The sequence below is a fragment of the Calypte anna genome, chromosome 15 (genome assembly GCF_003957555.1).
Source record: "Calypte anna isolate BGI_N300 chromosome 15, bCalAnn1_v1.p, whole genome shotgun sequence".
NCBI lineage: Eukaryota > Metazoa > Chordata > Aves > Apodiformes > Trochilidae > Calypte > Calypte anna.
Window position 1 is genome coordinate 12,103,571 of NC_044261.1, and position 15,001 is coordinate 12,118,571.

Here is a 15,001-nt window from a genome sequence, read left to right on the forward strand (position 1 = left end):
GCATGTGCATATAGTGTGTATATGTGCTTGTGTGCAATATGCTTAAATGCCACGGGGATGCAGATGGGTGTTGAAACAATAAGATAGCTGCTTGCCGACTGAGCTGCTGGCTTTTTTTTTTTTTTTTTCCTCCATTCATTCATTTATTTCAAGCAACTGTACCCTGACTGCATTTTTCAGCCTGATCCCTCGGCAGGATTGCGATAAGGGAGAGGGCTTAGAGCGGGGCTGTGGGTTACAAAGAGGAGGGGGGATGGGATGAATCCATCAAGATTTGTACTATTGCAAATGTGATTGCTGTGGATGCCTTTGTAGTAGGGAAAGGGGTGTGTGCCGGAAGAGTTAGTTGTGCCACCTCCCCCACCTCACATCTGCACCGGCTGCAGTCGGGAGCAACCTTCTATTTTTTTCTTTTTTTTTTTTTTTTTATTTGAGGGAAAGGAGTGAAAAATGGCCTTTTAAAGCAAAAATTAATGTAATCTTAAATATTTCAGTGGTATTAACAGGCAGATGGATGGGGAGCGCTAGGAAGTACCCACAGCTTGGCCATGGCACTTGCTCAGTGCTATGACATCATCCTAGACCAACCCCGAAATTACACCAGTGAGCCCTCCCCTTCTTGTTTTACCCTGCCTGAACAGTGGGGTTTTTCCTTCAATACCACCATTTCTTGATTCCCCTGAATCACTTCCCATTTCTACACACACCAGACAGGCTCTGTGTGTGTGTGTGACCGCAGCCAAGGGTTGTGAGTGGAGGGAAAAAGGAGCAGCAGCAGCAGCAGCAGTGCCAGCAGCCACATTTTGTGTGTGTGTGTGTGTGGTGATTGCTGCTGTTAAAATCTAAAATGATGCTGTGGCATACATACAGTCTTGGGGCCAGATGCTTCCTGCACTGAGAATTTGGGGGAGTATCAGAGCTCCATCTTTTGCAGGTGCACTTCTGGATAGCCATAGCCCCAGTGGTCCCCAGGCCAGTGTCCCCTGTTCCCCTTCCCTTTGCCCCCAAATTTCAAGACTGACCTAGAAATGTGTTCATTAGAGGGCTTCCTGCAGCACATCTGACACAGGCAAGATCTCTGGTCTCCCAGAGACCCCCTCTGCCTTAAGAATTTTTCTCTTTTTGTGTGTTTATGTGTATGTGCATGCACCCACTATTGTCTGCACTGAGCAAATAAAAGTAGGATTTGGTTAGCTTGGCTGGAGGGAAGAAAAGATGAATGACTTAACTGTCATACTCCAAATATATACTGTTTTGATTGATAAATAGATGTGTGTGATAAATATATTCATATTCTCTTACTCCTCATGGCACCTTCTGTCCTGCCTTCAGCAGCAGAGTCCATAATTCTTGTCTCCCTTTAATATGTCATCCCAGGGCTACTTGGGTGGTTTGAAAGTATTGCATGGCCAAGAACCACCTGGGGACTGATGAAAGGTGTTGGCATGAAGGTGTGGACTGTGAGGTCTTCCCAGCACTTTAAGCTTTGGGGCAGACAGCTCAAGTCCCAAGGTCACTGCTAAATCTCATGACAGCCTTCTGTGGGGCTAAGACTCCACCTCCCTTAATTCCTTAGTCACTTGGGTTTGCTAAATCTCTCTGCTTCCATTACCAAACAATACTAAAGATAAAATTAACACCAAGTGGGGAGTATGGTAGGCTTTGTGGAGAACTCTTCTCTTTTTTTTGTGTTTTCTGTGGAAGGTTCCCTGATGCAGTGTGTCTGGGCTCATGGTGGGAGGGCTTAGGGTGAGGAGTAGATCCACAGCACAGTATCTTTGTATCTTGTGGAAGGGAGAGGCATGTCCCACCTATCAGCTCATTGTCAGCCAATGGGCCTTTGGAAAGGGCATGGAAGTTTGTGTCATGCAAAAGCTTTGCTGTGCCCATCACACCACATGTATCCCCTTCCCAGTACTGAGGGAAGTTCCCAAAGCACCACCCTGGTACTACAGGAGGTGTTACTGTGTCCTTAGGTTGTGTGCTGGGGGAGAAGTTTCCTTCTGTTTACCATAGAAATATTCTATTTCAGTTACTCTTGTGATGGGCTTTAAAATCCCAGGCTGGTTTGGGTTGGAAGGGACCTTAAAGATCATCTAGTTCCAAACTCCCTGTGTGGGCAGGAACACCTCCCACTAGACCAGGTAAAGGCTTTGCCTTTAATCTTTCATTTCCACCTCTTCGTGATTGGAAAGGGAAATCTAGGAAGAAAAAATGCCAGGTTGCAACCCATTGCACAGAACTCTAAGGATGCCAGCAGAGCTGCTTGGGTTTGAAGTGCCAGTGTGGCTGTCACACACTTTCTTGTCACTGGGTGATGTCAGTGGGTGCTGGTGCTGAATGCTGCTGCTCTGCTGGCTGAGGGAAAATTCCTTTCATGACTGTCCCCTTGTCCCCTCCTTAAATAATGTTGGGGAGGGCAAGGTCAGCCTCTGTAGCTGATATGGTGAGAACAACCTAAAAGTCCAAAATTTGTAGGGTTAAGTGAGAAAATTAGACTTCATTCATCTCTCTGTGTAAATTTACTACTTCAATGGCATCTGGAAACAAATAATCCTATACAAATGGGTGTTCAAGATCCCACGCTGTTTAAAGCTAAGCAAACCAACATCCTTTGCTGGTTCTTGTGTTGCTGCTGCTGAGCGTGGGTTGGTTTCTCAGCAGCTGGGGACAGACAGAAGGGTTATGCAGGTAAGAGCTCCAGGGGGCCTGCGTTGCAGAGACTCAGAACATGGGAGTTCTGACCCCAAGTTCAATAACACGAAATGATATTTGGGTGTAAGAACTTCTGCTTTTGGGACTTCTGAACACCACCCCCCATGAGAGGAGGGCAGCATTACGGAGGAAGAGCACCAAGTCAGGGGGTCAGGGGTCCTGCATGTTGCTGCACAGCTGGTCCTGCTGGTGGAGTCCAGCATCTTGGGCCTCCAAGTATTCAGAATATTGCAGGTGGAGGAAAAACTGTTTTCTCTAAGAGAATGGTCTCAACCTGAAAGTTGGATCTCTTTGCATGAACAAGCTCAAGCAGTTTCAGTGAGTGTAGGGGTTTCAGGCAGAGGAACTGCATCTGACAACTCTATATTCCAGATGTCCATGTGGTTTTAGGGGTGATTCCCCTGCCATGTTTCTCTTCTCTATAAAAAGGAAACTGGACAGATTTCCAGATAAAATAGTGAAACTTTCTATCCACAAAGAAACAGATTGTGAACATAACTTTCAGGTCTTTCAATGATCCTTTGATATTACCCTGGTTTTTAAAAAATAATGAAATGAGAAACTGTGGTTAAGAAAGCTGAAGAAGATAATCTCTGGTCATAATTCAAGGAACAATTTAAATAGTCACTCTTTCCTAGACCACCTTTCTCATTGTGTAGACCAACCTTTGTCATTTTGTAGACCAACCTCATCCCTTCTTTTTTTCCTTCATGGCACTCTTGTGGCAACAGTAATGATCACTCCCCTGGAACAGTGATGGCAAATACCCTGCATATTTCTGCTGTGAAATTAGTATCTGAAATGAAGATGAAGCACCCACTACATCTCCATATTATTTTGCAGACTATCAGTGATACATAAATTAATAGTTACAACTAGAAGTCTAAGCCTTGAAGTTCAGAAAGCTGTGTTTACAAAGGCTAGAGAGTTCTGCCTGTTAATAAGACTACACCTATCAACATTTTCAAGAACAAGCTGTCTTTTAAATATGTGCAGAGATGCACTGATCTGCATTTCTAGATGTCTTTCATGCTTGACCCTTTAACTCCCCACTGCTTCATGCATTTCCTTGATAGCTGCTTTCATAGTTTTCAAATGAAATGGTCTAGTGTTAAAATTTCATAGAAAGATCAGAGAGTGTGAAGTCCATTGAAGGCCTTGGCATTCTCTTTGAAATCCAAATGCCAGCAAAAGAATTATGAGACTCATCCTGGGTCTGCAAAGCCAGATGTCTGGGTATGTGTGAGGAGGCTGCTCAGGATGTGGCCATTGAAATGACATCAGCCTGATTCCAGATCCAGGTAAGTTTACATGGTGGCTGTTCTCCTGGACCCTCTTGTGCTGAAGCAGTGACATTTTATTTCAGATGGTTGAGTTTCTCCTAATGGACTTACCTTGCTGATGCCTTTTTGATCTTTGCTCTAAAAATACTGAACTTGTTCTTCTTCCATGCCAAAGTTGTTCTCTTGCTCTGAGTGTCTCTCTCAATACTCTGCCTTGTTGATAGATTAATCACAGAATGCCCTCTTGCAAGGGACCTCAGAGATGATCTGCTTCAACCTTTCTAGGTAGGAACACAGTTCAGAAGTGATGGCCCAGCACCTTGTCAAGCTGAATCTTAAAAGTGTCCAGTGTTGGAGAATCTGCCACTTCCCTGGGGAGATTATTACACTGTTCTTATTCCAACTGTTCTCATTGTGAACATTTTTTCTCTGATGTCCACTCGTGATCTCCCCAGGAGTAACTTTCACCCATTGCTCCTCATCTTTTCCATGTGACTCCTTGTAAAAAGGAAGTCCCCATCTTCTTGGAAGCCACTCTACAAGTCCTGGAACATGGCAGTAAGGTCTTTGCTAAGGCTTCTTTTCTCCATGCTGAACAAACCCAGGTCCCTCAGCCTTTCCTTCTACAGCAGGCTTCCCAGTCCTTGTTCAGCAAAAAGGAGCTCAGCGTTTTGGTATTGTGAGCTGAGTGTAACTGTTCTTTAGGAGACTGTTTGGTATCTTGGTCAAACAATGCAGATAAAGGAACTCTTAAGTTTCTGTTTTAGAGGAGTAGTTGTATTCCTTACATAAAGCAAAAATCTTGGAGGGGTGAAAGAGGTAAAGCTTGTATTCTATAGCACATGAAGTGCCTGTGGGAGTAGGTTGGAAAAGCCATCTCTCAGTTCTGTGTGTGCCAAAGATACAGAGGGGTAAGAAGCTGAGAAAATGTCATACCTTAATTAAAGCTGTTCTGTTTTATAGAGGGTTTTTTGTCGTGCTGAGGACCTTATTGATTATTACAGGCTTCAAATAGAGCCTCAGAAAACTGCAGCTTTCTGCTTTAAATAGTTCTGATGGGTTTTGGTTATGCAGAGAAGAAATCTTGCAATGTGCAATCCAGTTGACATCTTCTTTTCCCATCATAAGCTACAGGATTATGTTTGTGAAATACTTGGTAACATTCCAAGTGCCTTTGTCTAAAAACACCAGGAAGGTGATTACTGGACCCTCCCTAAATTTCTTTTTAAATCATCATTGAAGCTGTTAATTAATTAGGGATTTCAGCTTCAAAACCATAAACCTTCATTGATCTATGTGTTGACATGCACAATCTGAAGTACTTCTCTGCTACTGAACTCATACATTCAGTAACCTGAATTTCTTCCAATTTTACCCATGCTCCAACATCTCTGTTTGGAGACCTTGTCTTTGAAGGTGGAGTTCTGGAGAGTGTTGATCTCAATTAGAGATTATGGTGATAAATTAGGTCTTTAGCATGAGTATGCAGACATTAAATCTACAAAATGTCCACCAAATTGACCATTCTCCTTTACTCTTGTCTTCAGGAGTGAAATGCTTCTTTTGTTTTCTTCTGACTTTCTAATGTCTCATTTTCTGCTGTGACTGGAAGGCTTTGTCAGCTAGTGTTATAAGTAATTGCATCCTCTTGCTCGGGATACATATCCCAGATGTAATGCAAAACCTTTCAAAGATGGAATTCCTGTCCTGATGGAAACAAGCGGAGCAAAGACTGGAAATGGGGTGCACAGGAGCAGAAAAAAAAGTAAAAAGAAAAAAGATAAATGTGTAATGATTTTTGCTGTAAATAAAACAAGGGCAATGTTCTAAATCTGATGAGATGAGACCGAAGGGGAGACTGTCAGAGTTGCTACTGGATTCTGGGATCCATTTTTTTTCTTATACTCTTGCTGTTTGCTTTGTTTTGCCAACTCCTTGGAACTGAGTGTGCTGTGCAGAATGTCCCACTGTTCACAAAAGGGCTGGGCCTCAAAAATAGCACACTCAGGAAGATCTTGGACTGCTGCATGGCCATTGCCACATCTGTGTGCCTCTGCAAGTTGTGTGTCACCCAACGTAGTAAATGGCATCTATGAAATGGTGAGGTGTGCCCTGTCTCTTGTACATAACTTGGATGACTTCTCAGAGAAACTTCCATTACCTGGAAGGGAAGCTTCTGCCAGAGGTCTTGTTCTTGCAGAGCCTGACTGAAATGTGCAGGTTGGTACAAACACTTCCCAACTTGAGCAAAGTAGGGCTGACATGGTCACACTTGGAGAGAGAAAGAAGAAGAAAAGGAAAAGCCTTTTGAGCCAACAGAAAACACTGAGCTAATACTGTGTTTGTGTGTCTGTAGTTGTTCCTACAATCCCACATATTCCCAGAACCTGTCTTGGGTGTGTTTCATTAGCTAGTCTCAAGCATTTGAAGGCTGCCGTCCTATACCAGTTACTGAGGTGTAAGTACATCTTTAATCTAGTCAGCTGCAAAATAACACCCCAAAATTCCTTGTAGAAGGAGGATGTCATTTTCTGCATCAACATTCACCTTGCCATTGATGTTTGACTTCACTATTGTGTCTGACCCAGCATCCTTCCCAGTAATGGAGCCTGATACAGCACTACAGTCAGACTTGTTCTTTGCAATTAGATATTTTGTTTTCTCTCTGGGGTTATCTTTGAAGGGGGTTGGGGAAAACAGAGGCTGTCCACTTAAGTAGCTTCACGCTTTCATGTATTCCTTCTGTTTCATGTATTCCTTCTGTTCTGTTTCTTGGTTGGTAACTATTGACTTAAGTTGTGGTGAATCTGTTTCAAGGTGAAGGCTTTTCCTAACCTCCTCTTCACGTGCCTCCCAAGTGTTTGTAGTCACTTGAGCTGAGACAGGTGGCAGCATTCTGTCTGCCTTGGGTGACACATCAGTCACGGTGCTAAACTTGCTTGTTGCTTTTGGAGCTCTTAGTTTATCTCAGTTCATCCCTGCCTCCTGTCAGCTGCCAGTCCTGAAGCACAGGGCTGCCAGCAATCACCTTGGTTTGCTGCTTGGTAAAGCAGCTGCTCTTCTTCTGTTGAACTGGAACCTTCTCAGGTCTCTGGGTGCATCCCATCCTACACCTGAACTTTGAAGATCTCTGAAACAGCCTTGGAGTGACAGCAATGCTGTAGTAGGTTCCAGTTCTTTCTCTTGCCTGCTATGGAGAAATCAATCAGGAAGGCTGAACTCCTTCAGGCTGCAAGAAGAACTGTTGGTTCATGAAGCTTCAGTGATCACTTCCAAAGGGCTGAGGTCTTGCTTCATATTTGTGAAGTGTGAAAGGGAGAGGTCCCCTTGTACTTCCCTGTGCTCCCCAGGGAGTGCAGCTCTACACACATGTACTAAGGGCTCCAGCTTTGGGCTCCCAGGTCTAGCAGGAAGTATCAGCAGACCTTTATGCATCAGGTTCCTGAGACTGTTAAAAAATGGGAAGTATCAGTCTTGGGCACTCAGTTCACTTGAGATGGAAGCACTACTATGTGCATTTTCTTCTGAAAAGTTTTGGCACACCTTGCTGGAGCTCTTTTCCCTCCTTTCACATGGTGGATGCACTTAGGCATGGAAATGAATGTGAAACTTGTGAGTTTGTTTCAGCTGAGCAGGGTTTGAAATCTGCTTAGACCATCTGATCCATCTTCTAAAGAGCACACAGTTGCAGAACAGTGTTCCCTTGTTAGAAAACTTTGGGTTCTGCTAGGGAAAGGGCTCAGTCTGCCATCCTCCTGAATTTTAAGAAGAAATCTTGAAGGAGGCTACCTTCTACAAGGAGGTTGTAGAAAATAGGTATCATAGGACTGAATTTGGGACTGCGGTGGATTGGGAGGGAAGGGAAGAATGGGTGGGATGGAGGGTTTCTTAAAATAAATGCCATCCTGTAAGTCCATGGATGCCCTCTTGTAAGCCCGTGTCACCCACATAATTTGAGTCCTGTGTGAAGAAGTTTGTCCAGCAGTTGCCTTTGTTCCCAGAAGTAACCTTGCTGTTTCCTTTATTGATGACATGACTATTTTCTGCTGTGTCACTGAAAACACACATAATATTCTCCTTAAAAATGTTGGGGAAGATCAAGAGAGAAATCTTGGGGCCATTGGTTTGTGCTAGGAAGTACCAGGAAACGTCTGAAACCTGGAAGTTGGCTTCTAAGAGTACAGGAAAGCAGGGTTTAGCTTCCAGGTAAGCAGCTGATGCAGGGACAGGCTGGCTGAAGAAAGCCACGTGGCATTTCTTGCCCTGTTTCCTGACATCAGGTTACAAGACAGATCCATGAGCATGAGCAGGAGAACGAGTTGCGGGAACAGATGTCAGGATATAAGCGGATGCGGCGCCAGCACCAGAAGCAGCTGATCGCCCTGGAGAACAAGCTGAAGGCTGAGATGGACGAGCACCGCCTCAAGCTGCAGAAGGAGGTGGAGACACATGCCAACAACTCGTCCATTGAGCTGGAGAAGCTGGCCAAGAAGCAAGTGGCTGTGATGGAGAAAGAGGTGAGTGGAGTCACAGGCCTCCGAGCCGTACCTGAAGGTTGGAGGGGGAGGTGTATGGGAGAGCTCTAGGAGGAGGCAGTGGAGGTGCTGGTTAAATCCCATGTTCTCAAGTGCACTATATGGTTACAGTATAGAATCACAGAAAGTGAGGGGTTGGAAGGGACCTGGAAAGATCATCGAGTCCAACCCCCCTGCCAGAGCAGGGTCACCTCCAGCAGGTCACACAGAACACATCCAGGTGGGCTTTGAATGTCTCCAGGTAAGGAGACTCCACAGCCTCCCTGGGCAGCCTGGGCCAGGGCTCTGTCACCCTCACAGTGAAAAAATTCTTCCTTACATTTATACAGAACCACCTGTGCTCCAGTTTATAACCACTGCTCCTTGTCCTGTTATTGGTCACCCCTGAGAAAAGCTTCACTGCATCCTCCTGACACTCACCCCTTGCATATTTATAAGCTTTGGTGAGGTGACCCCTCATTGTCCAGCTCCCTCAGCCTTTCCTCATAAGGGAGATGTTCCACTCCATTCATCACTTTATGATTAAGATTATATCATTACAACAATGCAGCTGCCCCTGCTAGTTCTGTCACAGCTACAAATCAACCTTCTGGATGATGGGCACTCCATTGGTGTCCACCAGCACTGCAGCTTCTGACAGCTGGCTCAGGGATGGACAAACTCTGGAGACTTTGGAGGCTTCTCCTTCAAGTCTGAGGCAGTGACAAAACTTGCTGCTTTTACTTGGCTTGTTTTAAAAGTCAGCATCTGTAAACCAGTGGGGTTGTACCCTCTGGGGTGGCTTTGGTGGAAAGGTAAGAGGCATGAGGAAACTGAAATGTGAGCATTATGGGTGTTCTGTGCAAGGAGCTTTCCTGTGGCTGGATACCCATGGCTTTGTATAGCACAGTGATGAGACAATGACAGACCAAAAAATGCACAACAGAAGACTGATTTTGCTGGATTTAGTACCTGCTCCCTCACCTTTGGCTTTGTTGGTTTTTTTTTTTTTTCTTTCTTCCCTTTCTCTGTGCCTTGCAGGCAAAGGCAGCTGCAGCAGATGAAAAGAAATTCCAGCAACAGATTTTGGCTCAGCAAAAGAAAGACCTGGCAACCTTTTTAGAAAGTCAGAAGAAACAATACAAGCTTTGCAAGGAAAAGATTAAAGAGGCAAGAAAACCATAATTATCAGGGCTGAAGGGGTGTGGAATGAACTTTCTTTTTTATAAACCTGGGCCAGCCCGGGGGTTTAAGGGATACTGTCATGCTTGGAAGCAAATTTAGATTCTCAGCAAGTATATTTGAGAAACTGGGAGCAGCTGGCAGCATTTCTAGAATAATCTCTAGGGAAGCCAGAGGTGCCTTCACAGTTTGCTGTAGAGCAGAGTCTTTGAAACCAGGGGTCATGAGGGAAGATGAGACTGCATTGAGAATTTTTCCTGCTTTTTGTCATCTGTTTTTGGGGGGGATTTGGGTATTTTTTGGTTCATTATTGATTGGTTTGGGGTTTTTTTGGCTAAAGCCAATTAGCTGTCACTTGACTAAAACCCCTGTGATCCCTTACACGAATAAGAAACAAATGTACCTTATCTATCCCAAACTGCTTTACTTATGTTCAGCATCTCCCCCACATCACAAAAACATTTGCTGTTAAGAATGTAGAAGTGAGAAAATGAATAGCAAGGAGCCATGTTAGGAATCTGCTTTGATAGAGAATCAAGGATGAGTCCTGTAAACTTAAGCCCAAACTGGACTCTAAAATAGGTGCAGAGCTGGGAAGGCAACCAAGGGGTTGGGCCCAATCTCTGTCCTGGACAGGCAGAACCTCCCCTGCTGAGGTTTGTCACTGTCCTTTCATTGCTGCACTGTTCAGCCCCTGAAATGTTGGCTGCTTTTTGCTCCTCCTCTTAGTGGGTGATAATACAACTCCAGGTGCAGCAGAGCTGGGCACGGCTGGGTGACAAGTTTGATTCTGGTGGTGTAGTCAGGATTTTAGTGTCCTTTTGTGAACTGAGTGGGAGAGGAACCAGAGACTGAAGGTCCTTCAAGTCCTGTCGCTGGGATCCTAAGAGAAGTCTTGGTTTTGACCCTGTATGTGTGCAGGAAATGAATGAGGACCACAGCACACCGAAGAAAGAGAAGCAAGAAAGAATATCCAAACATAAAGAGAACCTGCAGCACACACAGGCTGAAGAGGAGGCCCATCTTCTCAGCCAGCAGAGACTCTACTATGACAAAAACTGCCGTTTCTTCAAGAGAAAAACGATGATCAAGAGGCACGAGATGGAGCAGCAGAACATTCGGGAGGTAGGACACTCCTTTGGCACTCCTCCACTTCCTTCCCTAAGCTTCAATTGTTTTAACTTCATGCCTATAAAACACTAGACATTAGATCTTTGTGTTTCCAATTGCTAAACAGAACTGAGAAAAAGGCAGGAAACTTGTTTTGGGAAATAGCCACAGCTGTGTGGAAAGCTGTGGAAAACTGGGGTGGCATAGTTGCCTTGCAGACAGAAACAGTAAGTGGGCCACCCACTTTTGGTTAAGTGCTTTGTTGGAGCTCCTGGGCTTTGGATTTTGGGGGCTTTCAGCCCAGGGCAGTTTGTGCCATGGTGAGTGCCAGGGCCCCCTGTGGGAGAGCTGAGGGGTGGCTGGAAGGAGCTGTGTGCATTGGCTATGCAGTTGAAATATGTAATAAAGCAGTAAACAGCCCTAAAAGAACAATATGAAGGTTGCAGAATTAAATGCTACACATGTACAAAATACCAGCACTCCAGTCCCTCTGTGTCTGCATTGATTGTCTTCAAATAAGCAGAGGCTGCTTTTCCATGGGGTCAGTGGTTTGTAAGTGAGAAGCTGTTCCGTGTCCTGCTTTGCTCATCAGTTATTACTCCTTGCCTTACAGCTGCCTGTAGTCAAGTATCACTTTGGAGAATGAATTATTACTTGTACATTTTTCTGTGGTAGTCACTCTAGTTTCTGAATTCTTCATGAACATTATTTTTGGATAAAGGCTAACAGATGAGAAGGTATTTTAGTAAAGGCTGAGAGTGAGTGAGTGAGTGAGTGAGGAAAAATTTCTGATGATCATGTACCAGCTTATTTAACATTGCCCTGTAGTTCACCTGTTCAGAGTTCTGCTGCTCCTGACTTCAGCTGTGCATGGGGCTCCTCAGCTGCTTTGCAGATCCCACCCAGACATCTCAGCTTGGACACCCTGAAAATGAGTGACTGAAAAATTGGGTATGGGCACCCTTATCCATAGCATAGAAGCTCTCCAGCAGGGATGAGAAGAGAATTCAGTTGCCCAGTATGGTATTTTAGTTGGGAAACACTCCTCTGAGCTCCTGCATTTTTAAGCTCTTAAGAGATCTGATTTTGAGAGTGATCTAAGTGTTTATTTCCTGAAAATAACTCCCCTACTAACTTGTTCAAATTCACTGGATCAGACAGATGAAGTAAGTAACACTTCAAGAATGTTTATGTAACCACAGAGGTTTTTTCTGTACAAAACAGGCAAGTGTTTAGGAGAAGCAGAATGCCTCTGTTCACACTGTGTGAACTGAAACCAAGTGTGGAATGGGCACGGGGGGCACAAGGGGCTGCCTGGCCTGGCCTGCAAGGAAGGCACAAGTGCCACAGCTCCCTGGAGGTTAGGCTGACTCCTGCCTGTTCAGCCTGCTGCCTGCCTTGGAGCAACTGATTTCAGCACAGATTTTTAATCTGGCTGTAAAAGGGGCAAGTTTTGCTTACATACAAACACATTCAACATCCTTAGGGCCAAGAACGCAGAGACAAGACCTGGCCCTGCTTCCTTCCCCATCCTCCTAGCATAAACTTATCACAGATGTAACAGCCAAAGGGGCTTAAGTGTCTGCTTGCAGGTGCTGCTGTTGGGAGTTACTACAGGATTACAACATGCAAGTAACAACTCCAAATAATTAGATTCTTTTTTTTTTATTTTACTTTTAGTGCAGTGAAGGTTTCCTTGGACTGCAGGGCACCCTGTGTGTACACTGCAAAACTGTGTGGGGCTGTAACTTTGCAAAACATGCTGTGCCTGGGGCCAGAAAACCAAACTGTACACAGTGCTTTTTGGAATTTACTTCATGTTAGAGCTGTTCACCTCTGCTTTGGCCGTTCTAGTACCAGTGATGGATGAGAAGCCTTGGTTCCCAGGGTCTAGCAGGGACTCGGGGCAGATTAAACCAGACAAATCAGAGCCCCCAATCCTGTCACTGACTCCAAACTCCCCCACACCCCAGGATGGATTTATTAAAAGCTTCAGCAAGTCTCTGCAGCCACAGAGGCCTCATGTGTGCTCAGTGCCACTTGCTGGAGACTTCCTGGGTGATCTAGGAGCTGCCAGAGGAGCAGGTTACAGGGGATGGATGGATGGATGCTAGATTGCTACTTTGTTAGCGTTCCCATTCTTCTGGTGGATTTGTGTTCCCTGTGGCACGTGGAAGTCCTTGATACTGTTCAGATAACAGAATAACCAGGACCCGCTCCACAAGGGAAAGGGAATCAGCTCCTCAGGTTTTGTCTTGCCCTCTGCTGCCCTCTTGTGCAGGAGCTGAACAAGAAGCGGACCCAGAAGGAGATGGAGCACGCCATGCTGATCCGGCACGACGAGTCGACACGCGAGCTGGAGTACAGGCAGCTGCACACACTGCAGAAGCTGCGCATGGACCTGATCCGTCTGCAGCACCAGACTGAGCTGGAGAACCAGCTGGAATACAACAAGCGGCGGGAGCGGGAGCTGCACAGGAAGCATTTCATGGAGCTCCGGCAGCAACCAAAGAACCTGAAGGTGCTGGAGGATTTCCTTCTCTTCCAACCTCTGTCCTGCGGGGCAGGCTGCTCTGTCTGCTTGCTGCCTCCTCTCACAGTTCTCCACTAGCACTGTGTGCTCTCCCTTGGATCTCCCTCCCTGTGCTCAGGGCTTCTCTGATGTGAGGAAGTTGCAAGAAAGAGCTCACTGAGCACTGAGGATTTTTTGAGCTAATTGAAGCTGCAGGGTAAAAATAGGCTACTCCTGAGTAAAGTATTACAGAACTTGCTCTGATGAGCTGTGCTTTCTTCAGGCCTTGATGCTGGCAGCCTGTAAACCCGGAGATGGAAGGGGTTTGGGTGATGGCTCCTCACTTCCAAAGTCAGTGGAGGGAGAGAGAGGGTGTGCTGAGCTCTGTCCCAGTTTGGCTGCAGGTTGATTAGAAACCTCTGAGCAGTGGTGGGTCACTTCTGTTCCTCTTCTGAACCTCCAAAAAGTCACGTTGCCTTTACTGCCTTTGTCAGGGCCATCTGAGTTCTCAGCTCTGCAGTCTCTGTGCAGCAGCACATGGCTGAGGGGGGGGGAGGCAGCTTGTGGAGGAGGCCTTGGTGAGTAAGCAAAGTGGGAGGCCTTGAAAAAGCAAATAAATGCTTTTTAGGAGGCAGGAGGATGGGTTGGGTGACCTGCAGGGGTGAGAGATGGAGGTGTGCTCGGGTGAGGAGAGCGCAGTGGATCCTGCTCCTGGCACAAGGAACTCTGGGTGTCTCTTCCCAGCCCACCTGTTGGGATGTCCTGTAACCTCTCCATTCCCAAAGCTCTTTGTGCTTTTCACATCATTCCTTCCTTGGCAGGCTATGGAAATGCAGATCAAAAAGCAGTTCCAGGACACGTGCAAAGTGCAAACTAAGCAGTACAAAGCACTGAAGAATCACCAGCTGGAAGTAACTCCAAAGAGTGAGCACAAGACAATTCTGAAGAGTCTGAAGGATGAGCAGACGAGGAAGCTCGCCATCCTGGCAGAGCAGTATGAGCAGAGCATCAACGAGATGATGGCCTCACAGGCGGTAGGTGCAGGGGCCTCTGTGGAGCTGGGGTGGAGTCCTTGTTGGTCCTTGCAGCACCTCCTGGTCTCCTGTTCTAGCACTGGCACCTGAGCTATCCTGTTGATAGCTTTAAAAATCTCTTGGGCAGCACTTCTCCTCTGGTAACCCTGCACAGCACCCATCCTTCCCTGCTGCCCCTCACGTGCTGGGGTTTTAGAATTGGAGCCTCCCTGAGGCTTCTCTGCTGCCTGAAGGGGGAAGCAGCTCTTGATGACCCTGCCTCCTTTCTCCCCTTGACACCAGCACCAGAGGCTTTGAGGAGGATGAGCAGTGTGTAGCTGGTGTTGGAGCCAAGGAGTGAGTTACTCTCCAAGTTTTCAATGTTACTTTCCCACTGCTGTTGCACAGCTACGGCTGGACGAGGCCCAAGAAGCAGAATGCCAAGCCCTGAGACTGCAACTCCAGCAGGAGATGGAGCTGCTCAACGCGTACCAGAGCAAAATTAAGATGCAGACAGAAGCACAGCACGAGAGAGAACTCCAGAAGCTGGAGCAACGGGTGTCACTGCGCAGGGCACACCTTGAACAAAAGGTAAGCTCTGGGTGGGCTGCTGGGGGCAGGGGGGAAAGCTGGGGTGGTGTGGAGCTTGTCTGGGAGGTGTGGGGTGGTGGT

General features: G+C 46.2%; 1 protein-coding gene across 1 annotated transcript in view; it reads left to right on the top strand.

The window, feature by feature from the left end:
* TAOK3 (TAO kinase 3) overlaps positions 1 to 15,001 on the top strand; it is a 59,476-nt gene that overhangs the window by 41,297 nt on the left and 3,178 nt on the right. Inside the window, 6 exon segments of the mRNA XM_030460811.1 lie at positions 8,279 to 8,515; positions 9,554 to 9,682; positions 10,616 to 10,819; positions 13,086 to 13,325; positions 14,138 to 14,350; positions 14,738 to 14,920. Coding sequence (XP_030316671.1) covers positions 8,279 to 8,515; positions 9,554 to 9,682; positions 10,616 to 10,819; positions 13,086 to 13,325; positions 14,138 to 14,350; positions 14,738 to 14,920 — 1,206 coding nt within the window.